We start from the raw sequence: 26629 nt of genomic DNA on the forward strand, positions 1-26629 counted from the left end.
GCAGATCCAGGCTCAGGGAGGGGCGGCTATCTGCTGCAACCGGTTGGGGGGGGGTTCTTTATATTTTACTGCTGTTAATATTTCCATGTCTCTAATAAGCGTGATGCGCAAGGTGCCACAACCTTGTGTTGTTTTTTAATAATGGGGGCACAGTGTTTTCTGTGGTTTAACAGGAAGAGGAGGCGGGGGTGGGAGTAAATTCTTATTTGTATTTATGTCCCACCGCTCTAAGCGTGGTGCCCAAGGTGCCACAACCTTGTGTTGTTCTTTAATAATGGGGGCACACAGTGTTTTCTGTGGTTTAACAGGAAGAGGAGGCGGGGGTGGGAGTAAATTCTTATTTGTATTTATGTCCCACCGCTCTAAGCGTGGTGCCCAAGGTGCCACAACCTTGTGTTGTTCTTTAATAATGGGGGCACACAGTGTTTTCTGTGGTTTAGCAGGAAGAGGAGGCGGGGGTGGGAGTAAATTCTTATTTGTATTTATGTCCCACCGCTCTAAGCGTGGTGCCCAAGGTGCCACAACCTTGTGTTGTTCTTTAATAATGGGGGCACACATTGTTTTCTGTGGTTTAGCAGGAAGAGGAGGCGGGGGTGGGAGTAAATTCTTATTTGTATTTATGTCCCACCGCTCTAAGCGTGGTGCCCAAGGTGCCACAACCTTGTGTTGTTCTTTAATAATGGGGGCACACATTGTTTTCTGTGGTTTAGCAGGAAGAGGAGGCGGGGTTGGGAGTAAATTCTTATTTGTATTTATGTCCCACCGCTCTAAGCGTGGTGCCCAAGGTGCCACAACCTTGTGTTGTTTTTTAATAACGGGGGCACACATTGTTTTTTGTGGTTTAACAGGAAGAGGAGGCGGGGGTGGGAGTAAATTCTTATTTGTATTTATGTCCCACCGCTCTAAGCGTGGTGCCCAAGGTGCCACAACCTTGTGTTGTTCTTTAATAACGGGGGCACACATTGTTTTCTGTGGTTTAGCAGGAAGAGGAGGCGGGGTTGGGAGTAAATTCTTATTTGTATTTATGTCCCACCGCTCTAAGCGTGGTGCCCAAGGTGCCACAACCTTGTGTTGTTCTTTAATAATGGGGGCACACATTGTTTTCTGTGGTTTAGCAGGAAGAGGAGGCGGGGTTGGGAGTAAATTCTTATTTGTATTTATGTCCCACCGCTCTAAGCGTGGTGCCCAAGGTGCCACAACCTTGTGTTGTTTTTTAATAACGGGGGCACACATTGTTTTCTGTGGTTTAACAGGAAGAGGAGGCGGGGTTGGGATTAAATTCTTAGCTGGTGAGTCTTTAGCTACAGACACAACCCTATTTGATTTATTAACAAACAGGCATTCCGTTTTAGGTGCTGTTTGTTCTGAGCTGCTCCGTTGCTGACAACGGAAGAAACCAACCCGATCAGTACTGCCAGCCTCACCCCACTCCTGACTTACCCTTTGTTCGCCCTGCACTCTATCTGTCTTTGGTCGCATTGTGTGCTCCCAGCCGTTGTGGAGTGACGGGAGCGTTGCAAACCTGACGCGTTTTTTCTCTTTTTTTGTGGCTTCTTTTTCAGCCTGCAACTCTTCAGTTGTGCGAACCTTTGCACGGGAAACGTGATCGTTAGCCTCCAGCATAAACGTGAGACGTATTTAATAAAGGTTGACTTTCAGCAGTATTTTAGACTCAGCGATACTTTAGACGGACCGACTCTGGAGTTCACTGGTGTAGAGTGTCGCCAAGGCTCTATTTAAGCTCTTTGGAATCTTCTTCGAAGCACCTTTGTTGTGACGTTGCAAAGGCCTTTGATCTGTCCGAGCTTAAGCCCCGCCCCCGAATCTGTTGTCTGTGATGGCTCTCAGGCTGTGGCAGGGTCTGCACGCTTGAAGTACGCGCACTACGCGTACTATAAGTACGAAAAGTGCGGGAGTGAGAGGCTTGTGAAATGGGACGGTCTAGTCTCCTTCGCGCTTCCCAGGTTGCCTAGCAACCATGATACCAACTGCAGGAAACGTGTCATACAACTTTGTTTGACAGAAATGAAGGAGAACATATTTTGTTCATTTGTTTGTTTGTTTCTTCAAGAGCTTTGTGTGATTTGATAAGTATCTGAGGCTGAGACCACAGGACAGTAAAACATGAGTTTTGGGCTTCATTTCTGTACTGAACAGTCATTTAAGATTAGTTAGTAAATAACAATTAGCTAATGTTGTTCATGAGACTAAAGTCATATCACTTTGGTAATGTAAATATAATATGGCCAATATTATAGTTATTATATTAATCATTATTAGCTATTACAGCAGTGAACATGAACTCTGTGTCAAATACTGAGCCTCAGTACAGATTCAAGTTGCAGTTATTTATATGTCTTATGACCTTAAATCTTCACTCAAAGACAAGTATCTTTGACAGAGCATATATAGGTGTATCATATATAGGAGACAAATGTTGTTCCTTCAGTATGTTGGCATTACTAAATTTGGCTCATTTCTTACATACATTTATAAAAAGAAAATGTACAAGCTGTGATAACTGTTTCTGATAAAATGAAGAGTAGACTGATATATTAAATATTCCTTTATTGGGTGAGAAAATCAGACCATGTCATAACTGCTTTAAGTCATACAGAATAGATATCAGAGCCTTAAACGGTGCGATCATGGCTCAAGAGTTGGGCGTTCGTTTTGTAATCGGAAGGTCGCTGGTTCGAGCCCCGGCTCCGACAGTCTCGGTTGTTGTGTCCTTGGGCAAGACCCGTTGCCTACTGGTGGTGGTCAGAGGGCCCGATGGCGCCAGTGTCCGGCAGCCTCGCTTCTGTCAGTGCGCCCCAGGGCGGCTGTGGCTACACTGTAGCTTGCCATCACCAGTATGTGAATGTGTGCGTGAATGGGTGGATGACTGTGTATAGTGTAAGCGCTTTGGGGTCCTTAGGACCAAGTAAAGCACTATACAAATACAGACTGCTAAATGGGTAAATGGGAATAGATCGTCCTGTTACATCCTTATAGAATATGATGTGACACTATAGATCAACTTACCTCAGAATATATAAAGCATATAAACAATTACAGCAATATGATGCAACAAACACAGCAGTACTACTAATCCAAAAATACTCAAAGCTTCATAGAGCTGAAACAAGCATTTATTTTTAGCTCCATTCTGCTGCTGATACATACTTTAGATTTCTGAATATTAAACTTGTTGCTGTCTTTCATAGTGTGTAACTCGAAGGCCCTGAGTACTTTCTCCCACACTGAAAACACTGAAATGATAACATTATTTGAACATTACCTAATAAGACTGATTCAGGACAGACAATTAGTTATGTTAAACTTTCCTAGCAGTCCTTCACAAACAGGGAACAGTCTGTCTATTCTCTCCATCTGTCAGCTGCTGCTGGCTCTTCCTCCTCCTCTTCCTCACACACTGCTGAGTTTGTCCTGGTGGATCATCAGGGGTGCAAAGCCTCACAGGTGATGTGCAGCAGTGGGTCCCTCAGTCTGTCCTCACTCTGGACACTTGCAGTTGTCACACATGGAAATCAAATGTGTGATAAGCTGCAGGATTCAAACACAAGTGTAACTTATAAATACATGTTCATACTTTTATTACACAATCAGAGAGAAAGAAAGAGAGAGAGAGAGAGTGCAGGACAGACAGACAGGTGTCTCAGGTGTAGACACTGCTACAAAACAGCACAAGAGAAGGAGGATTTAGTGTTTGTGTTATTACGAGTGCTCAACAAGAAGAGTTCCCAGATGTTACAGTGGACACATGTGTGACTGCTGTGATTAAAGCATCTTTCTTTCAGCTTAACGAGTGAACCGTCAGCTCGTTCGAACACACGTTAAAGTCCGTTTGGCTCGACACCACCGAACAGAGGCAGCAATATAACATAGCTAACATTAACAGTGCAGTGGATCCTGCTTGTGCCGTCATATTTGGCAGCATTCACTGACTTTCAGCTTGTTGTGTTTGTGGATATATGACTGACTTTAATTATCCATAAAAGTATCACATTTTCTGTAAGATTAATGTCAGGTATATATATAGCGGCGTATATTTTAAAGTAAAGGTTTTAAAACTCAGTTAGTACTAACATCGCTAATGGCACATAACTTTGCCGGCATGTAGGTATGTAAAGTTAGGGTATTATTGTTTTTAGCGTTGCTTTAATGAATTTTGTATATTACAGCAACTTGTTGTGGTATGAGGCCACTTGTATGTGACCGTTTGTGTGGTGGAACCACAGATCACTTGTGAATGTGATTATTCGTGGCTGCTCTGATTTTGTGTTGTAGCAGGTTGAATAATCGTTTTGGATTTGACCTTTGTACCCCTTTATGTTGGTCACATGTTAGTCTTTGTGCATTCAGTGTGGCAACTTTAAATCCTAATGCAGGGGCATCCTTGCTTAAAGATGCCAACTTAAGAAATGCGAGTATTTAGTTTTGTGTCAGGAGAGCAGGTAATAAACTGCTCAAGCTTTGGCTTTGGCTTAATAAATTTAGGGGTCCTAGAGGAACCCTTTTGAGTGAGGTGGTGTTACGCCCCTCTGCAGCCCCTAATCTCCTCAGTGTGTTCAGCTGTTGCTAATTGGCCACACCTAGTAAGGTATAAATAAACGCATACCTGTGGCAGGCTATTCAGGAAGCTCACTAGTCTTTGCCTTTGTGGCAACAGCCATTTGAGCCAACCTGGGATGTCATTTTAAGCTAAAACCTCTTCTCACTTACACTCTGATATTCGTCTCCTTTTTTATGTTGCAGCCTCGAGCCGGGTCATAACACCTCCCCTTAAGTTTTCCAAAAAAAAACCAGATAGATGATCCTCAAGTACTTAGGGAAAATATTCTGTGGAGTCATGAGACAGTTTGTGGATAGTTTGAATTCTGTTATTTGTGGTAGTGAGATCATAAAGCTAACACAGTATTTCATAAAATGAACATCAAACAATTGATGGAACCATGATTCTGCTCTGTCTGAAAATCCTGAATGCTTTTCTGGGTTCGCCATTAGGTCATAGTAGTTCACAGCCCGGGATTCCAAGCATTCTGATCAGGTACTACACTGTGACGTCGTCAGACTACATGCCACCGATTGGCTGATAAGTAGCGTCAGTTAATGAGTCATTGAGCGCCATTTGCGAAAATTAAAACCGCAATTTTTGAATTTCGGTGATTATATTTGAATCAGGGAAATTTTGCCCCATACAGTCAGAAATATTGTATTTCTGATCACTTATCAGTACATATCCTTGTTTTTACATCTATAAAAACAAAGCTGACACTTGTGAGACTCCATCAAAGGTGTAAGCATCTCAGCAGATGCCTTTGTGTCAAAGTAACTGAGGATAAAACAGAAAAACATGAAGGAGATTTTCCTGGCCTGGGATTTTATAGCAGATAACCTTAAAAATATTCTGCAGTAGATACATTTGTTCAGTATTGAAGTAAAGAAATTAGGCTTACGTGTTGGAAATTTAAAAAACAAAAACCAGTGGCAGACAGCGCCGTAAACAACGGTAGCCTGGTGGGTAATAAGCAAGCGAATAACGCAGAAAACAGACTTTTTTTATGGGAATCTATTCCTGAGAGAGAGAGACGGAGAGCTCTGCATGACGTGTGATTTTTATCGTGGTGGAGTTAAAACAGCAAAAGTAAGAGGGAATTTAAGGTGTTTATTTAATGTTTATGTGAAGCGAAACGTGAAGCTAGTTTGGATCTTCTTTTGCTGCTGCTTCAGTCAATGTTGTTTGAAGATAGATCAAACCTGCAGCTTCAGAATCTAGCGCAAAAAAGACAAACACAAAGAGCGGAGCTGCCGAAGTGTGAAAATGTTTCACTCAGTACAGTGCGCTCCAGCTGTGAGGCTCCAGCTGCTGTTATGCAGCTGATGAATTGGTAATTGTGCACTGACTGGTCCTGGTATTCTCCTAACCCCAAAGCTGTTGCTGCTGAGAAAAATGTAATTTACACAGCTGGAGAAGCAATGTACAGGAAGTACCTCCCCACTCTGCTTTTTCTGATTTCACAGTAGTCCTCCAGTCTGTCTCCCAGTCATTCTCACACATCTCCATAATGATGTTGGTGGTACAGGACCACTGTTTTATCTACTCAGACAATCACTATCAGACACGTAGTAGTAAACAAAACTAAAGTAAACAAAATCAAACATCAACATTTTTATGTATTTCAAGATTTTTATTATTTGTATTGTAATGGCCGATGGATGGTGAAGACTTTGCAATATAACTGTTGTTGTGAATATTTTCACAACAACAGTTATATTTTCACAACAACAGTTGTGAAAATATTCACAACAACAGTTGTGAATATTTTCACAACTGTTGTTGTGAAAAAAAAACCCCAACAATCAAATGACCCCCTATGAGCAAGCACATGGCGACAGTGGGAAGGAAAAACTCCCTTTTAACAGGAAGAAACCTCCAGCAGATCCAGGCTCAGGGAGGGGCGGCTATCTGCTGCAACCGGTTGGGGGGGGGTTCTTTATATTTTACTGCTGTTAATATTTCCATGTCTCTAATAAGCGTGATGCGCAAGGTGCCACAACCTTGTGTTGTTTTTTAATAATGGGGGCACAGTGTTTTCTGTGGTTTAACAGGAAGAGGAGGCGGGGGTGGGAGTAAATTCTTATTTGTATTTATGTCCCACCGCTCTAAGCGTGGTGCCCAAGGTGCCACAACCTTGTGTTGTTTTTTAATAATGGGGGCACACAGTGTTTTCTGTGGTTTAACAGGAAGAGGAGGCGGGGGTGGGAGTAAATTCTTATTTGTATTTATGTCCCACCGCTCTAAGCGTGGTGCCCAAGGTGCCACAACCTTGTGTTGTTCTTTAATAATGGGGGCACACAGTGTTTTCTGTGGTTTAGCAGGAAGAGGAGGCGGGGGTGGGAGTAAATTCTTATTTGTATTTATGTCCCACCGCTCTAAGCGTGGTGCCCAAGGTGCCACAACCTTGTGTTGTTCTTTAATAATGGGGGCACACATTGTTTTCTGTGGTTTAGCAGGAAGAGGAGGCGGGGTTGGGAGTAAATTCTTATTTGTATTTATGTCCCACCGCTCTAAGCGTGGTGCCCAAGGTGCCACAACCTTGTGTTGTTCTTTAATAACGGGGGCACACATTGTTTTCTGTGGTTTAGCAGGAAGAGGAGGCGGGGTTGGGAGTAAATTCTTATTTGTATTTATGTCCCACCGCTCTAAGCGTGGTGCCCAAGGTGCCACAACCTTGTGTTGTTCTTTAATAACGGGGGCACACATTGTTTTCTGTGGTTTAGCAGGAAGAGGAGGCGGGGTTGGGAGTAAATTCTTATTTGTATTTATGTCCCACCGCTCTAAGCGTGGTGCCCAAGGTGCCACAACCTTGTGTTGTTCTTTAATAATGGGGGCACACATTGTTTTCTGTGGTTTAGCAGGAAGAGGAGGCGGGGTTGGGAGTAAATTCTTATTTGTATTTATGTCCCACCGCTCTAAGCGTGGTGCCCAAGGTGCCACAACCTTGTGTTGTTCTTTAATAATGGGGGCACACATTGTTTTCTGTGGTTTAGCAGGAAGAGGAGGCGGGGTTGGGAGTAAATTCTTATTTGTATTTATGTCCCACCGCTCTAAGCGTGGTGCCCAAGGTGCCACAACCTTGTGTTGTTTTTTAATAACGGGGGCACACATTGTTTTCTGTGGTTTAACAGGAAGAGGAGGCGGGGTTGGGATTAAATTCTTAGCTGGTGAGTCTTTAGCTACAGACACAACCCTATTTGATTTATTAACAAACAGGCATTCCGTTTTAGGTGCTGTTTGTTCTGAGCTGCTCCGTTGCTGACAACGGAAGAAACCAACCCGATCAGTACTGCCAGCCTCACCCCACTCCTGACTTACCCTTTGTTCGCCCTGCACTCTATCTGTCTTTGGTCGCATTGTGTGCTCCCAGCCGTTGTGGAGTGACGGGAGCGTTGCAAACCTGACGCGTTTTTTCTCTTTTTTTGTGGCTTCTTTTTCAGCCTGCAACTCTTCAGTTGTGCGAACCTTTGCACGGGAAACGTGATCGTTAGCCTCCAGCATAAACGTGAGACGTATTTAATAAAGGTTGACTTTCAGCAGTATTTTAGACTCAGCGATACTTTAGACGGACCGACTCTGGAGTTCACTGGTGTAGAGTGTCGCCAAGGCTCTATTTAAGCTCTTTGGAATCTTCTTCGAAGCACCTTTGTTGTGACGTTGCAAAGGCCTTTGATCTGTCCGAGCTTAAGCCCCGCCCCCGAATCTGTTGTCTGTGATGGCTCTCAGGCTGTGGCAGGGTCTGCACGCTTGAAGTACGCGCACTACGCGTACTATAAGTACGAAAAGTGCGGGAGTGAGAGGCTTGTGAAATGGGACGGTCTAGTCTCCTTCGCGCTTCCCAGGTTGCCTAGCAACCATGATACCAACTGCAGGAAACGTGTCATACAACTTTGTTTGACAGAAATGAAGGAGAACATATTTTGTTCATTTGTTTGTTTGTTTCTTCAAGAGCTTTGTGTGATTTGATAAGTATCTGAGGCTGAGACCACAGGACAGTAAAACATGAGTTTTGGGCTTCATTTCTGTACTGAACAGTCATTTAAGATTAGTTAGTAAATAACAATTAGCTAATGTTGTTCATGAGACTAAAGTCATATCACTTTGGTAATGTAAATATAATATGGCCAATATTATAGTTATTATATTAATCATTATTAGCTATTACAGCAGTGAACATGAACTCTGTGTCAAATACTGAGCCTCAGTACAGATTCAAGTTGCAGTTATTTATATGTCTTATGACCTTAAATCTTCACTCAAAGACAAGTATCTTTGACAGAGCATATATAGGTGTATCATATATAGGAGACAAATGTTGTTCCTTCAGTATGTTGGCATTACTAAATTTGGCTCATTTCTTACATACATTTATAAAAAGAAAATGTACAAGCTGTGATAACTGTTTCTGATAAAATGAAGAGTAGACTGATATATTAAATATTCCTTTATTGGGTGAGAAAATCAGACCATGTCATAACTGCTTTAAGTCATACAGAATAGATATCAGAGCCTTAAACAGGCTGGCTTCTGCTAAATGGGTCAAACTGGGCAGAAGTACATTTATTTTTAGGTCCATTCTGCTGCTGATACATACAAACCGGACTGCAAAAAAGTTGGGACACTAAACAAATTGTGAATAAAAACTGAATGCAATGATGTGGAGACGGCAAATGTCAATATTTTATTCAGAATAGAACGTAGATGACAGATCAAAAGTTTAATCCGAGAAAATGTATCAATACAAAGGAAAAATATGTTGATTTAAAATTACACGGTGTCAACAAATCCCAAAAAAGTTGGGACAAGTAGCAATAAGAGGCTGGAAAAAGTAAATTTGAGCATAACGAAGAGCTGGAAGACCAATTAACACTGATTAGGTTAATTGGCAACATGATTGGGTATAAAAAGAGCTTCTCAGAGTGGCAGTGTCTCTCAGAAGCCAAGATGGGTAGAGGATCACCAATTCCCACAATGTTGCGCAGAAAGATAGTGGAGCAATATCAGAAAGGTGTTACCCAGCGAAAAATTGCAAAGACTTTGCAGTTATCATCATCAACTGTGCATAACATCATCCGAAGATTCAGAGAATCTGGAACAATCTCTGTGCGTAAGAGTCAAGGGCGTAAACCCATACTGGATGCTCCGGGCCCTTAAACGACACTGCACCACAAACAGGAATGCTACTGTAAAGGAAATCACAGAATGGGCTCAGGAATACTTCCAGAAACCATTGTCAGTGAACACAATCCACTGTGCCATCCGCCGTTGCCAGCTGAAACTCTACAGTGCAAAGAAGAAGCCATTTCTAAGCAAGATCCACAAGCTCAGGCGTTTTCACTGGGCCAGGGATCATTTAAAATGGAGCGTGGCAAAATGGAAGACTGTTCTGTGGTCAGACGAGTCACGATTCGAAGTTCTTTTTGGAAATGTGGGACGCCATGTCATCCGGACCAAAGAGGACAAGGACAACCCAAGTCGTTATCAACGCTCAGTTCAGAAGCCTGCATCTCTGATGGTATGGGGTTGCATGAGTGCGTGTGGCATGGGCAGCTTGCATGTCTGGAAAGGCACCATCAATGCAGAAAAATATATTCAGGTTCTAGAACAATATATGCTCCCATCCAGACGTCATCTCTTTCAGGGAAGACCCTGTATTTTTCAACAAGATAATGCCAGACCAAATTCTGCATCAATCACAACATCATGGCTGCGTAGGAGAAGGATCCGGGTACTGAAATGGCCAGTCTGCAGTCCAGATCTTTCACCTATAGAGAACATTTGGCGCATCATAAAGAGGAAGGTGCGACAAAGAAGGCCCAAGACGATTGAACAGTTAGAGGCCTGTATTAGACAAGAATGGGAGAGCATTCCTATTTCTAAACTTGAGAAACTGGTCTCCTCGGTCCCCAGACGTCTGTTGAGTGTTGTAAGAAGAAGGGGAGATGCCACACAGTGGTGAAAATGGCCTTGTCCCAACTTTTTTGGGATTTGTTGACACCATGACATTTTGTATCACCATATTTTTCCCTTAAAATGATAAATTTTCTCAGTTTCAACTTTTGTTCTGTGATTTACGTTCTATTCTGAATAAAATATTGACATTTGCCATCTCCACGTCGTTGCATTCAGTTTTTATTCACAATTTGTTTAGTGTCCCAACTTTTTTGGAATCCGGTTTGTACTTTAGATTTCTGAATATTAAACTTGTTGCTGTCTTTCATAGTGTGTAACTTGAAGGCCCTGAGTACTTTCTCCCACACTGAAAACACTGGAATGATAACATTATTTGAACATTACCTAATAAGACTGATTCAGGACAGGCAATTAGTTATGTTAAACTTTCCTAGCAGTCCTTCACAAACAGGGAACAGTCTGTCTATTCTCTCCATCTGTCAGCTGCTGCTGGCTCTTCCTCCTCCTCTTCCTCACACACTGCTGAGTTTGTCCTGGTGGATCATCAGGGGTGCAAAGCCTCACAGGTGATGTGCAGCAGTGGGTCCCTCAGTCTGTCCTCACTCTGGACATTTGCAGTTATCACACATGGAAATCAAATGTGTGATAAGCTGCAGGATTCAAACACAAGTGTAACTTATAAATACATGTTCATACTTTTATTACACAATCAGAGAGAAAGAAAGAGAGAGAGAGAGAGAGTGCAGGACAGACAGACAGGTGTCTCAGGTGTAGACACTGCTACAAAACAGCACAAGAGAAGGAGGATTTAGTGTTTGTGTTATTACGAGTGCTCAACAAGAAGAGTTCCCAGATGTTACAGTGGACACATGTGTGACTGCTGTGATTAAAGCATCTTTCTTTCAGCTTAACGAGTGAACCGTCAGCTCGTTCAAACACACGTTAAAGCCCGTTTGGCTCGACACCACCGAACAGAGGCAGCAATATAACATAGCTAACATTAACAGTGCAGTGGATCCTGCTTGTGCTGTGATATTTGGCAGCATTCACTGACTTTCAGCTTGTTGTGTTTGTGGATATATGACTGACTTTAATTATCCATATAATCATCACATTTTCTGTAAGATTAATGTCAAGTATTGAACGGCGTATATTTTAAAGTAAGGCTTTAAAACCCAGTTAGTACTAAAATTGCTAATGGCACTTAACTTTGCCGGTATGTGGCCAACAGTAATGTTTTAATGTTCTTCTTTATTAAACATTTGCGCATAAATAAGTGACATAATATTCAGTACTTACTTTAAAAAAAGTTTACTCTTCGGGCGCCCCGCTTCTGCCATTTTTTTTCCGGCAAAATTATCCACACCACCGCCGCGCTATAAAGTCTTGGATATGTTGGGCCATGGAGGATACACCGACCCATCCTTAAAATTCAGGAAAATGAGGGCCGCATTTGGAGCAGCCTTTGAATTGGGACAGCCTTCGTTGCGTCGCTGTGACCTAATCGGCCTTAAAATGCGGCCTTTAAGGCTGCAGACCCTGAATACAGTGCACCTTAGCATATGCTACTTCCGGTGGGGAAACTCCTGTAGGGCGCTTTGTTTTCCGGTGTGATACTTGCTCTTCAGTACACCACTGAAGACTATGTAAGTAAGGTTAGGGTTTTATTGTTTTTAGCGTTTTAGGCTGGGAGTTGCTCACAGTAAACCAGTGGCACCAAACTTGGCAAGAGGTTTGAATTAGGGGTGGGCGGTATAAATAGATTACTGTTATGCATTTTTGTGGATCACAAGGTTTAAAACTACTAATAAACACACACCCACACACACAAATTAATTTCACCAGAGTGCCAATTTCAGGTCACTTTTGCTGGTCCAAGCCCGGATAAAGGAGCAGGGTTGGATTTGTGACATTAAAAAACAATAATTCCTAAAAGAAATTTAATTTGTAGTTCTAAATAAATTCGAAATGCATTTAGGACATTTTTACTCACCTTCTCTTCCACGATGTTATTTCTCTCTCCAACAACGTAGGTTACAGGTCTGTAGACGACGCTATCAACATGGCTCTACACTTCATCCTGCAGCATCTGGACTCCCCAGGAACCTACGCCAGGATCCTGTTTGTGGACTTCAGCTCTGCCTTCAACACCATCCTTCCAGACCATCTCCAAGGCAAGCTTTCCCAGATGAATGTGCCTGATCCCATCTGCCGGTGGATCACTGACGGACAGGAAGCAGCATGTGAGGCTGGGAAAGAATGTCTCGGACTCCCGGATCATCAGCACCGGCTCCCCTCAGGGCTGTGTTCTTTCTCCTCTGCTCTTCTCCCTGTGCACCAACTGCTGCACCTCCACCCACCAGTCTGTCAAGCTAATCAAGTTTGCAGATGACACCACCGTTATTGGACTCATCTCGGACGGGGATGAGTCTGCCTACAGGAGGGAGGTTGAACGTCTGGTGTCCTGGTGCAGCCACAACAACCTGGTACTGAATGGCCAGAAGACAGTGGAGATTATTGTGGACTTCAGGAAGCACACAGCCCCACTCCCCCCCATCATCCTGACTGACACCCTCATCACCTCTGTGGACTCATTCCGCTTCCTGGGTACCACCATCACCCAGGACCTGAAGTGGGAGCCCACCATCACCTCCGTCATTAAGAAAGCCCAGCAGAGGATGTACTTCCTGAGGCAGCTGAAGAAATTCACCCTGCCAACACGGATGATGATACAATTCTACACCGCAATCATCGAGTCCATCCTCACCTCCTCCATCACCGTGTGGTACGCTGGAGCCACTATCAGGGACAAACAGAGACTGCAGCGTGTTGTGCGCTCTGCTGAGAAGGTGATTGGCTGCAGACTCCCATCCCTGCAGGACCTGTACACCTCCAGGACACTGGGGCGTGCAGCTCGGATCACAGCTGACCCTTCTCACCCTGGACACAGTCTGTTTGACCTGCTCCCCTCAGGCAGGAGGCTCCGGTCCATTCGCACCAGAACCTCTCGCCATAAGAACAGTTTCTTCCCCTCTGCTGTTGGTGTTACGGGTCCCAGATGTGAAGACCACAATAACAAAAAGAATACAAATCTGTAAAAATAAAGGTAGAGTCTCAGAGAAAGAATCACAGGAGCACTCGTATCTTTTCCCGAATTGCGTCTCTTATTTCCGATCAACAAATATAATTTACATCCAGTGCTTTCACTTGTCAGATATGCTCAATAACTGTAAAAGGTAAATAAAAGGCATTTGGCAAATATATGTATCTATGGTCATTACATTTCTCCAGTTTACACTGTTAATTACACTATTCCTTCACTCATTTACATCAGCAGTGCAGATACCATATAATGCCTTAAACGTCTTATTGCTCTTTCTCACATATGGTAAATGGCCTGCATTTGTATAGCGCTTTACTCAGTCCCTAAGGACCCCAAAGCGCTTTACACTACATTCAGTCATTCACCCATTCACACACACATTCTGGCAATGGCAAGCTACATTGTAGCCACAGCTGCCCTGGGGCGCACTGACAGAGGCGAGGCTGCCGGACACTGGCGCCACCGGGCCCTCTGACCACCACCAGGGCATATAGGGCAAACTCAAAATAGCTTATCCACAAATCTGATATAAGTGCATAAATCTTACTAGATTAGACAAAACACACCTGAATGTATTACTTTGCAATGTAACAACATAAATGGACATTCATTCTTAGCTTATTCTTAACATTTCCACATCATTTGAACGATAAAGAGTATGTGAGATATTTTAAACTCGAATAATCTGATGTCAGGGCCTTTACAGTTAAATTAGAGCACCACACACACACACACATATTTGATTGTTAAATGGAGTTTACCAAGTTTAAATACATCCCGCGGGCTGGCGAACTCTCGCGGTAGCTCTCGCGAGACTTGGGGCTGCGCGGCTCGCCTTTACCACCGCTGCTGTGCCGCGCTTCAGTAACTTTCAACTAAACCCCACTTAAGGTTACATCGGCGGTGTCAACATAACTCTCAGTAAACACCGAAGTAGAACGAGGCACAAAACCCTCATACACTGTATTTTTAAGACAGACGATACTGACCTGTAAAAATAAAGGTAGAGTCTCAGAGAAAGAATCACAGGAGCACTCGTATCTTTTCCCGAATTGCGTCTGAGGGGACAGGAAGTTGGTCCGCTCTAGGCAACCGCGGGCGAACGACTACAGTGTCAACAGTTCCGCTTATTATTTATCACTTTTACTCTCCTCAATTGTTATGGAATACACGTAATGAATGTAAAATAATAATTGTCTTAATTGCTGGCATATGTTTTTCTTAAAAATAATACAATTTACCAAAATGTGGTTGCACATTTGTGTTCACCACATTGGACTCATGATCAATAACCATATGACTGTTCCCACCACTAACACATGACCCTACGCTGTGTTCACTGCATCATTCCATGTTTGGCACTGATCACCACCTGCACTCATGTATATATCTATCTACTTAGCACTTTTAATTCTTATTTTTATGTCTATTTAAGCGTTATATGACAGTATGTTTGCACTAAGTACCGCAGCAATTTCCTAATGTTGTAAACCTGCTCAATATTTGGCAATAAAACCCTTTCTGATTCTGATAACAATTACATTAGCATGACCTATTATGCAAATTAGGCGATTACGTCATTTAGCGACTTCTAGCGACTTTTCGGTCAGCCAATAGTGATTTTCCTTACTGAGGAGTTGGCAACATTGCTTGAGGCTCCTGGCTAGGACAGCCGTAATGCTCCAGCAATCCATCAAGCGATGCGCCATCATAGCTTACCAAAGTCGTACTAAAACATGTTTTGACAGATTTCTATGTGCGGTCTTCCTGGGTCCCACAGACTATCACCAAAAAAGAATAAACAAATTAAATTGCTGCACATTTTGTAGAATGTAGAATCCTTCCCATCATTAAGCATTAAACAGCCAAAGAACTACAAGGGAAATGAACACGGTCGACAGCTGCCAGGCAGAAAAGGAATCATCAAATGTGATCCAACTGCTAATCTAGATTGATTAACTCTACATGTCTGTGACCAAGATGAACTTAACATGCCAATGACACTGAACAGTTGGTGGAATTCACAAGCAATACACACAAGTGTAATATTTTCCACAAAGAAGTCCTTACTACACCTGCCTAAAATGAATTTCTTTGACAGTACTCATTGGATTGATGTTACTCACAACAACAGGAAGATCTGAGAAACTCATTGTGTGTTTATAATAGTCTAAATGACTTTTGGAGCCATTTATAAGAAAGTGTGGGGTCAAAAGTTCAAACAGTTGTACATAAACACAAATCCTCCCAATGTGTCATTAATTTGCCATAAGAGGAAATTAATTAGGACGATAAGGAACAATCGATTGGCATGATTGAGCAAGACCTCGTACATTGTCAGCGGCCACAGTAGTCTGGGTAACAACCCAAACTGGAAGCACCAGAGCTTCAGTTTCCCTGGGAGTGCAGTGTTGTTAATCCGCCTGAGGTCATTAGCCATGTTCTGCCTTAGTTGTTCAAGTTGCCAGGTATCACTGAGGTCTGCATTATACCACCGTCCCAGGCTCTTGATGGAATTGGTCACCCAATCAACACCCACAGGTTAACAGGGACGAAACTGGTGGAAGATTGTGTGACAGAAAGTCTCTGTGCTCAGCCAATGGAAAGCCTTTCCACAGGCTGAGAGAACATTTATCAATAAAACATATTAAAATACTTCTCTGAATGTAATAAACTAACTGGTGATGGTAAAAAACACAGGCCTTTTCCGCAGTGCCACGGCGCCGTGATCCCAGCCACCATCGATGAGTCGGAGGCCCTCAGGAGAATCAGTGTGGGCGCGGGAGATTCCGTCGGTCAGTCGGGAACTATCGCCTGGATGCTGAAGCTCCTAGTAGCCAGGAGAATGCGATGCGTTTCTTCTGCGAGTGAGCGGTAATCCTTCGCGGCCAGCAGCAGGAGCTGTGACCTAAACCCTTCATCCCTCTGTGACCTCATTTACACCAGAGTTCAGATACTGGCATAAATGATGTATAGTGTCACACCAATAGTCCCAACATCAGTGGCATCACTAAAGTTGCCAGGTGAGTTTATAAATAGAACCCATGACATGGAGCAGGTACTGCTGTTTTGGACAAAAGGAGATGACACAATGGGCAATTGCATAGGTAGGAGTGATCCAGACCCAATGCAGACAACTGTAATGGACATTCATAATCACAGCTGTACCTGCTGCAACTGTAACAGACAAGGTCTTTTCCTCCATTCGCAGACGCTGAAGACCCCACAAGGCCCCCAGTGTCCGCACTCGCGGGAGAAGACACCGTCACAGACAGTAGACATGTGGCTGTGGCTCTCCTCCTGAGACACAACTAACCCTGAGTAATTTATATATAGATTGGTGGTTCAATCCCTGCCTTTATTCCTGTATGCATGTTGTCTTTGTGGATATTCTAGATGTCAGTGACTTCTTTACTCATCTGTTTCTTTAGATTGTGGTATGATGCATTGCTTTTTGAGATCTACTTCACTTTGTCAGAGATGTTCTGTGTGAGTGATTTCTTGATTCGACAGGTCTGGTAGTAATCAGGCCCGAGTGTGACTAGTGAAATTGAATTCAGCTTCAATTAAAATGTAGTTAATGACAGTTAATATTTACTAGGGCTATCTTTGTTTAATATCAAAATTTGTTTGATGATTTGAAATATTTCAGTGTGACAAATATGCAAAAAAAGAAGTTGGGAGGAGATCAAATACTTCAGGAAGAGCTCAGCGGCCCACACCTCACTGCACATCAATGGATGTGCTGTTGAGATGGTCAACAATGTGAAGTTCTTGGGTGTGCACATGTCAGATGATCACCACCATCACGAAGAAAGCCCAACAACATCTTCACTTTCTTCGGAAGCTGAAGAAGACCAGTCTGCTTCCTCCCACCCTCCCATCCTTTTACCAGGGAAAGAAGTCTCTGCAGCGGCTAGTGAGGACAGCAGACAGGATCATTGGAGGCCTTCTCCCACCCATCTCCCCTCTCTACATAATGCTATATTTGCATATTTTACATCTTGCACATGTCTTTGTTTCGTCTTGTCCACAATATCCTGACCATCACTTGAACCTGGTATTCAATAATAACTGCACAACATCTCACTTCACTGTAACTGCACACGATCACTTTGTATTGTCTTTTGTCCTGTCCTTGTTTATCACACATTCTTATAAATGCACCATGGGGGGCTTGGGGTGAAACAGCATTTCAATACGCTGTATACTGTGTATATTGTTGTATTGACAATAAAGACCATGAATCTTGAAATAGGTCTAAAATAAGCCAAAGTGTCACAGGACCTTAACTTATTTAGTTGGACTAATCTATTTAAATTTTAAAATTGTGGCATTATAGCAGGATGGCATGGTTGCCATGACAAATACTTTCATTTTAAAAGACTAAAACATTGGTATAAAATTAATATTAGTATTAATAGTAAGAAAAAGTGTTTTTCATATTATGAAATGACATTACAGAGAAGTTGATTTCCTATGGATCATGTTTTATTCAGGGTAAGTACATCATTAACACCATTACTTATTTTTTCTACTTCTTTTAAAACAGTTTTAGTTACAATCACAAAACTGCTTAGATCGTGTGATGGTTTGCCGGAGCTTGTGTTTTCTCCAAAACCTTGACAGCAATGGTCTTGACCGCAAGCAGCGCTTCGTTGCAGGCCCCGGATATGTGAGAAGGTGGTAACAGGAAGCCATATTCCCCACGGTCCTGGAGCTCAAACGTAAAGGAGTATTTGATGCCAAGTTTGTACGCCCAGTCGTCAGAGCCGCCAGAACATGGGTCTGAAGAAAGAATAGAAACACTGACACATTCAAGTTACAGTGACTTTGCTTTAAAAAAAAGAAAAAGAAAAAAGGCTGTCTTACATAATGTGGCTGCTCCAGGACCATATGTGTAGGTGTTCCTGTAATATCGTTTGATCCTCTGGGCAGCTTCTTGGACCATCTCAAGCTTATGAACAATGTGTGTTCACAGAGGTTTAGACACAACAGTTGAATAAGTCTTTCACTGCTGTTGGATAGACTCGTGGATCATCCAGACTACTCACCAAATCGTTGTGGTTCTCCGCTTGATCAAAGGTGTAGGAATATGGGAAGATGAACATCTGGGAGTAGGAGTGGATGGTGATGTAGAGTTGAACTGTGTCCTTGTGTCTGCGCAGGAAGTTGGCCACAGCCTGCGCCTCGGGCTCAGACTCAGGAAACGGCCCGCAGTTGATTTCCTCACAAGGATTTTGAGAGGATCCCTTAACTGGGCACAACAGCGACACGTGACCTTGTGGAAGCTACAGAGACCCTTGCATGATCAACGAGTGCGTCCACACATGAGAAAAAAAAGGGAAAGGAAAACTTACTGCCCCAATCAACATCAAAGTTTCTGTTGAGGTCAACGCCAACGCAAAAACCCGACTTACTGATGGAACGGTTCTTCCTCCACCACCTTCTCTTAATCTGAAAAATAAAAATAAGGAAAAATCATACATCTATTTAAAATGACTTCTTTTACATTAAAAAATGATTCTGAGTTCTTACTGCCGTCCATGTGTATTTGTATCCATCAGGATTCATCACAGGCAGGACGTAGACATCCATGCTGTCCAGGATGCGAGTAATTTCCGAGTTTTGCTGATAAAATGACAAAGACTGACGGACAGACGGCAGAGCGTTCAGTGAAACTACTCCGAGAGAGAGCAGACTCCATTGCACTTACAACAAAGAGCATTTAGAGAGCTCAACTCCCCATCAAAGGCAAGGGCTAAAATAAAGTTTGATGTCAGCATTGTCAAGATGGAAATCTAGTGTAGTGTATTAGTCTTTTTCTGTCATTGTGAAGTTATACGTCTTAATATGTTGCTTTAAGTTTGGAGATGATCCAGTGGAAACTAAAGCTTTTTCATAAAGCTTCATTTGATGTGATCCTGACCTTTGACCTATGACCTTGACGCAGTACATACTAAAATGGTGTATTGTATTGTACCCATATGATTGGAACTTTGGCTTCTATAAGATAATGTATTGTTGTGATCCATAAGAAGCTGTGGGTAATATACAGTTTTGAATGACTTTCACATTTGGTGTGATCGTGGGGTTGACCAGATTAGCACCAAAATTAAATCATTTTGAGCTGTTACTGGTATCTACCATCAAACAAAATTTGAAAATGATATCTTGAACACTGTGGTGACTAGAAACTGCTAACTAAAAAACAGACAGACAAACAAACAAATGTAATCGATTACAGAGAACAGAGAACAAACACAGACACCGCAGCTCAGTTGGACTCACGTGGTGCACAAACCACAAGCAGAAAGCTGGAGAGATCCACTCTCTTGCGTGGATCCCACAGTCAATCCACATGGCTTTCCTATTTGGCCTGTTATTGAAAGACAGCTGAGAAAAAAAGAGGCCATACACATGAATCTGTGCTCAGGAAGTAAACTGAGCTGTCAACACTGAACACTTTACAGCTTAAAGTATGTCTAATGGGATAAACAATGTTGATTATTTACCCCTAAAAGTGTACAGAGTAAAAAGAAAAGTCAGTGAGTGTTAAACATAAGGTTCGAGGGCCAAAATAAGCCCAGCAAAAGACTCCAACCCAGCCCACTGGATGGCTTTGGAAAATCTGATGGAGGACATACATTTTAGACTTTTAACTGCATTTTCTTAACGATACCAAAGTAATTAAGTAATAGATAATCAATGAAATGACAGAAATGTTCCTGGGTTTTTTTTTCTTACTATGATCTATTTTCTGTGAATGAACAAAAACTTTCTGTTTTGTAAATATGGGACAGTCTTATCATTCCTACAAGTTCAAGTTGACGGATGTAGCTTTACCTTGAGAACGTATAGCGGCCGCTTCTCGTATGAAGAACCAATAAGGATGGCTTTGACTGTTCTGGGGTTGTTTTGTGCAGTTCTGTTAATCCAGTCATAAATCTACAATGGAGACGGCGTACGTGGTTGTAAGCTGTAATATAGTATAACATACAGGGTAGCTGTGCATTTCCATGTAATCTAAAACAACAGCTCTGTGATAAACGGTGGCTGTGGCATCATCATCATCACTAAACATGCTTAAAGCGGACTTATTATTCATCCAATCCAAACTGTCTATCCAACCTGTCTTAGGCCAAGAGGCAGGGACACTCTGGACAGCTCGCCAATCTATCGCAGGGCTACCAAGAAGAGATCATTCACACTGACATTTACACCTATGGGCAATTTAGAATCACCAATTAACCTAACCTCACTGTATCCCTCTAAACTATTTGGCAAATGTATAATGATTCAGCACATAAATCATGACACGCTGCTCTCCCCTGCATAACCTTTATAGGTTAAAAGTATAAGTATCAGTATTGGTATCGGCAATACTGCTCTTGATTTACTTGGTATCGGATCGATACCAAAATTTGCAGTATCGCACATCACTAATGGTCACAGCTCTGGCTGTGAACTTCACCCACCTGTCATTCAAATCTTTTGTTCACATGGGGCAGCCAACCAGAAGAAAGCTGGCTTAAATGGATGAGGTGGAGTTAAGTGATGAACCAATGGGGAGCACCAAGGCCCAGAATAAGACTGATAGGGATTATATCGAACTGTGACCAATGAAAAGCTACTCTAGCAGAGCCTGAAAACAAAACTACAGAGCTGAAAATGAGCACATCAGGACTCCTTTCAATCTCATTCTTTTAAATAGGAAATGTATACCTCCTCAAGGGTGTGATATCTCTCATAAAAAGTTGAACCGCTTCGTGGGTCAGTGGAGTCATTCTTCATCTGCATTTCGGTCAGCACATTAGGATTAGCCAGTAAGACCCTAAAATAAACATGCAAACACAAATGATTCACTTGGAATGAAATGTGACCCGATGCTTAGTGAATGGTGTGCATTAAGCAGCATACTTGTGTGTTATGCCATGTTTCTGCAGTATAGCCTTGACTGTCACAGAGCTGTTTGCAGGGACATAGAGGTGGACCTGCATTTGTGTACTGATGTACTCATTTGAAACAGGCTGCCACAGGACTGTCTGTGAGAAAATATCTGATGTAATGAATCACAGAAGTAAAAACAAAACATTACAGGTGTATGATCACTTAACTTTAATGCCTACCTCATAGTGTGTGGATACATTCCTCAAGATGTCCACTTGTTCTTGTGTTTGTGGGGTGATTGATAGAACTTGGTCACTAAATTTAAAAAATAAAAAATACTCATGCAGTTAAGATACAGCCTATAGTACCGATCTCACTCGGTCACAATATGGTTGCAGGTGTTTACACAAGAGTGTCATAACCATTTTTAAACGGTTCAAAATGAGAGTAAAGACTTATAATCTAAAAAAAACAACAACAACAACAACAACAAAAAAAAAAAAAACAGACAGACAGAAATCTCTGCTAAGATGCCTCACCTTGTTTCTGTGCAGTATCCTGGCTTCAGTAGTATGCTCAAATTCATGAAAACAAACCAAATCAAAGGAGTCGACATGATGTCAGGGTCCAGCTGGACTGGAAAAGGCAGAGATCCGCTCAAAGTATGAGGGCAGGGAGATGATATTGATTGAAACTGTGTTTATTTAGAAGTTGAACTTTACTTTTAGAGAAGAACAAGGGCACGGGTCAGCTGAGGCAGAGCCCTCTGCTTAGTTAACTGCTACTGTTACATTGTAAACAACTTTATTAACTTATGTAGTACAAATCGCAAAAGTCTAAAGTAACGTCAGCTCTGCACGTCTTCTTTTTAATCGTAGAAAACCCCAGTGGCGTAACACCTCCTCGCCTGTGGGTGGCGCCAGATAAAAGGGAAATACTATAGAGTTTGAGGTTCATGTGGGGGGGAAACGGGAAGAAAACAGCATAGGGGAAAAGTGGAAGCGATTTTTGTGATGTGTTGTTAAATTTCCATTGCCAAGATGTCGGGCCACGATCAGCTGGCCCACTATTTGTGTGAGTTAACAAGGTAGGATATATTTGTTTGTAAAGCACGCGCTCAAACCGGGATAACAGGATAAACGGTCGCGTGGGGAAACCGAGTTAGCTTGTGTCGTTTTCTTTTCGGGTGCTGCTGCTAGTTCTGTAGTAGCAGAGACGATCTTTGGTCAAAGACAAACGATTAAGAGCGGTGAAATATTGCACAAAGCTCTGGTTATTTAGCTGTTGAGCTAATTTCCCTGTACGGGGGGAAATGTATGTGCACAGACCGGGGGGGTTCCGGTTTGTTAACAATATAATATAACGTCTCTATAAAATCCAAAAGGGGACTGGTGGACAGTTATTTAATCCAATAAGATTTTTTAATAAGCTTTAATTATAACAATATATTATATTAACCTTATTTAAAAATGTAATGCAAGTTGAACACTCATTATAAATATGTAACACGGTTTCTTTAACCCTCATAAAACTGTTCGCGTCAAATTTGACCTGATTTGACATATGATAGCAGTAAAAACAACCTAAACGTCATTTCTTTAACTTCAAATTTGATGTTATTTCTTAAACTAACCCCAAAATACAAAGAAAAAAAAAGAAAGAAAGAATAAAAGCATTTAAAAAAAGTATTGTACGTGTGCTACATTTTTTTTTTCTATACTGAGGCTCTTCCGGGTTAAATTTGACCCATATCTGTTGAATTTTAGCTCCACCAGCGGGTTAATAGTGACAGAGGTCGAGAGGAACCTGTTGTTCTAAAAAGTGATTGCCTGCCAAAAAATATATACCAAACATATCTCATTAATGATGTCAAATCATTTTGAGCCAGAAAAAAACATTCCTGATACAAGGTAGATACTGCAATCACTTTTTTCCTGCAAAGTCGTCTCATTGACATTAAAAACAATGCGTTTTTCACAGTTGTATCAAATTGTCTAAAAAGGACTGGATTGATTATAATATAGTTACAATAATGCAGGGTTATAAAGATACTTGCCAAACAAATCTTTTTATATTTGTTTTTTCATTTTATATATAACCCCTTTGTAAATCCCATTGACTAACCAAAGGTAAACAAATATTACATGTAGAAAGACTTTATCACTTTATGGCAAAACACCTTGACACTATCGCGAGAACTGCCTGTGTTTCACATTTGCTCAGGTTCCCGCAGAACCTGCTTTTCATAGGGAAATCTTCAAACAGTGTAAAGTCATACAGGTGTGATCATACATGGTGCATAAAAGAAACAGGGGTCATACAGGGGTCACAGAGTGCCTTGACGCGGACAAGAGAGCATGGCGGTGGAGGGGTTAGCACTGTCACGTCACAGCTGGAGCCTTTCTGTGTGGTTTGAATGCTCTCCATGTCCCTGTGTGGCTTTCAGCTTCTCTTGCACAAAGGTTTATACCTTGTTTTCTGATGTCTTTTACTTTGTGGATTTTACCATGTATTGTCTTCTCTATCTCCTGGATGTATTTTCCTTTCTGCTTCTTTCTCTAAAGCTTCATCTTCAGTGTGTTTATGAATTATAACCCAGGTTAACAGAACTACTCAGCATTTTCTACCCATGTTTTTCAGTTTACTGTGGAAGTTGTTGCTGCCCCTGCTGTTCCTCTGTGTTCTGCTCGTTGCTGTCCTGGTCCTGCTGGTGCTGGCAGTGCGTTTCTGGCTGCAGAGCAACAGGACTGTGCGGCGAGCAAGGGACGGACGTCCCACTGTGGCCTTCTTTCACCCTTACTGTAATGCTGGGGGAGGAGGAGAGAGGGTGCTTTGGTGTGCTATCAGAGCGCTGCAGAACAGGTAGAGCTGGGTGTCTTTTTGCTTTTCCTGCACAATTTTAAGGTGATTCTCAAAAGTCATAAAAGACCTCGATGTCTCCACAGGTATGCAGATATCAATTTTGTGGTGTACACAGGGGACCTGGGGGTGACAGGCCAGCAGATTCTGGAGGGAGCGCGACGTCGCTTCAACATCCTGCTCCCCCGCCCGGTTCACTTTGTGTTCCTGAGGCACCGGCTGCTCGTGGAGCCCGGACTGTTTCCTCACTTCACCCTGCTGGGACAGAGCGTGGGATCTGTCTTCCTGGGGTGGGAGGCACTGACAGAGTTTGTTCCAGACATTTACATCGACTCCATGGGTTATGCCTTTACTCTGCCTCTGTTCCGCTACCTGGGAGGCTGCAGCGTGGCTAGCTATGTTCACTACCCCACCATCAGCACTGACATGCTCTCTGTAGTCAGAGAGAGAAACCCCAGGTATACGCTGTGTTCAAAGAGCACGTTAACTGATTGTGTTCTTTATTTATTTATTTATTTATTTTTAAACAGCTGTTTTCTAACCGTCTCACACTGTTAATGTCTCAGGTTCAACAACCCAGACTACATCTCCAACAGCCTCTTCCTGAGTGCCTTTAAGGTGGTCTACTACTGTCTCTTCGCCCTGCTCTATGGCATGGCCGGCTCCTGCAGTGACCTGATCATGGTCAACTCCTCCTGGACCCTCGATCATATCCTATCACTGTGGCGCTCCCCCAACCGCACCTGTGTGGTCTACCCGCCCTGTGACGTCAGCGCTTTCACAGACATCCTGCTCGAAGAGGACGGGGACAGGAAGTGCCACTCGATCATTTCTATTGGGCAGTTCAGGCCGGAGAAAGACCACCGGCTGCAGATTCGAGCCTTTAAAAAGGTGCTTGATAGGAGGAGGGAGGGGTTAGGAGGAAGAGAGGCACTGAAGTTGGTTCTGATTGGTGGATGCAGGAACCAGGAAGATGAAGACAGAGTGCTCATGTTGAGGGGGCTGTGCCAGGAGCTGGGCGTGGCTGACAGGGTGGAGTTTAAGCTGAACGTACCCTTTGAGGAGCTGAAGAGAGAGATGGGGGAAGCTACAATCGGACTTCATACCATGTGGAATGAACACTTTGGAATAGGTAATCAATCCGTTTGACATAATGTCTATTTTAAAATGGGATTTTCTTGAAAATATCCAACTTCTTTCTCTTTTTTCCCCCCTTCTAGGTGTCGTGGAGTGTATGGCAGCAGGGAAGGTGATTCTGGCTCACAAGTCTGGCGGCCCCAAGTTGGACATTGTTGTACCTTTTGAGGGGGGTCAGACTGGCTTTCTTGCTGATGACGAGGACGGCTATGCAGAAGCCATCCAAAGGATTCTGGCTATGCCGTCAACCAGCCGCCTGCAGATCAGGCGCAACGCGCGTCAGTCTGTGGCTCGCTTCTCAGATCAGGAGTTTGAAGCCTGCTTTCTAGCCGCTGTTGAGCCACTCATAGGAACGCTCGAGCGATGAGAGGAGGAATTATTCTACATGTGTGTTTGTGCACATGTTGTGATGTTTGATACTTGGAGCACCTTTCCTCTCATGCACTTAGGGCTGCAGATCAGTCATGTGCTCAAGCAGAGAGCTGTGGATAAAAGACTCCCAAATACAGGTATTGAAAGGTTAGTTCCAGGATTTCTCCTAAAAGTAGAAATGAGAGAGAATAAAGTTTGAATCAGAACAACTGAAGGCTCTAATTTGGGGTGAAAAACCCACAAAACAGAACAAAACTAAGTGATGTTTTGAGCACACTGCTCAACTCAAGGATCAAAGTCATTCCCATAAAACGTGAATATGACTCAGATAATAAATCTTAATGTAAGTAATGAAAATGTTCTTCATGTAGTGGGTGTGAATTCATCCACAATCCTGTGTTTAGAAGTTGTAGTTAAAAGTTGTGTGTTGTTCCAGTGGTGCGTGTTAAACAGATGTTTCACCCCAAAGTGGATCTACTGTGATGACATTTATCCATCTGGATTGTTTTGGTAGGTTTGCCATAGACCGTATAAATAAAGTAATAAAGCTTTATGGTCCTTTGAGCATCATCGTAATTTTTTGTTTTTTTTAAAGAAAAGCAGCATTTTGATCATTTGAGTACTACAAGGCCAGTGGCAACTATATTCTTTCATATTCAAGAGGCCTCCAAAACAGCTGGATAAAAGCACAACAGAGCCGTGTTAAGATGTTATAGTGTCTGACTGAAGCCTAAATCCCTCATTAAATGAGGATGAGCATCATGTACTCCAATCAGAGATGTTATCAGATG

At 42.6% G+C, this 26629-nt stretch overlaps 2 protein-coding genes across 2 annotated transcripts; one reads left to right on the forward strand and one right to left on the reverse strand.

Moving 5' to 3' along the window:
- Positions 1-18059: 18059 nt before the first annotated feature.
- On the reverse strand, positions 18060-22139 carry cpb2 (carboxypeptidase B2 (plasma)). The gene is made up of 11 exons (XM_084922071.1): positions 22010-22139; positions 21710-21785; positions 21501-21625; positions 21306-21414; positions 20427-20528; positions 19872-19976; positions 19119-19229; positions 18941-19037; positions 18635-18837; positions 18453-18537; positions 18060-18368 (listed from the first exon to the last, which is right to left on the reverse strand). The coding sequence occupies exons 1-11, from the start codon at positions 22084-22086 to the stop codon at positions 18157-18159; spliced, it is 1302 nt and encodes a 433-aa protein (XP_084778197.1). The 5' UTR covers positions 22087-22139; the 3' UTR covers positions 18060-18156.
- Positions 22140-22427: 288 nt separating this feature from the next.
- alg11 (ALG11 alpha-1,2-mannosyltransferase) lies at positions 22428-26402 on the forward strand. The gene is made up of 5 exons (XM_084922070.1): positions 22428-22557; positions 24111-24332; positions 24416-24787; positions 24896-25461; positions 25550-26402. Exons 1-5 carry the CDS (start codon positions 22511-22513, stop codon positions 25831-25833), a joined length of 1491 nt encoding a protein of 496 aa, XP_084778196.1. The 5' UTR covers positions 22428-22510; the 3' UTR covers positions 25834-26402.
- Positions 26403-26629: the final 227 nt, after the last annotated feature.

Source organism: Perissodus microlepis, chromosome 23, assembly GCF_051167445.1.
Source record: "Perissodus microlepis isolate ML-2025 ecotype Zambia chromosome 23, ASM5116744v1, whole genome shotgun sequence".
Classification (NCBI taxonomy): Eukaryota; Metazoa; Chordata; class Actinopteri; order Cichliformes; family Cichlidae; genus Perissodus; species Perissodus microlepis.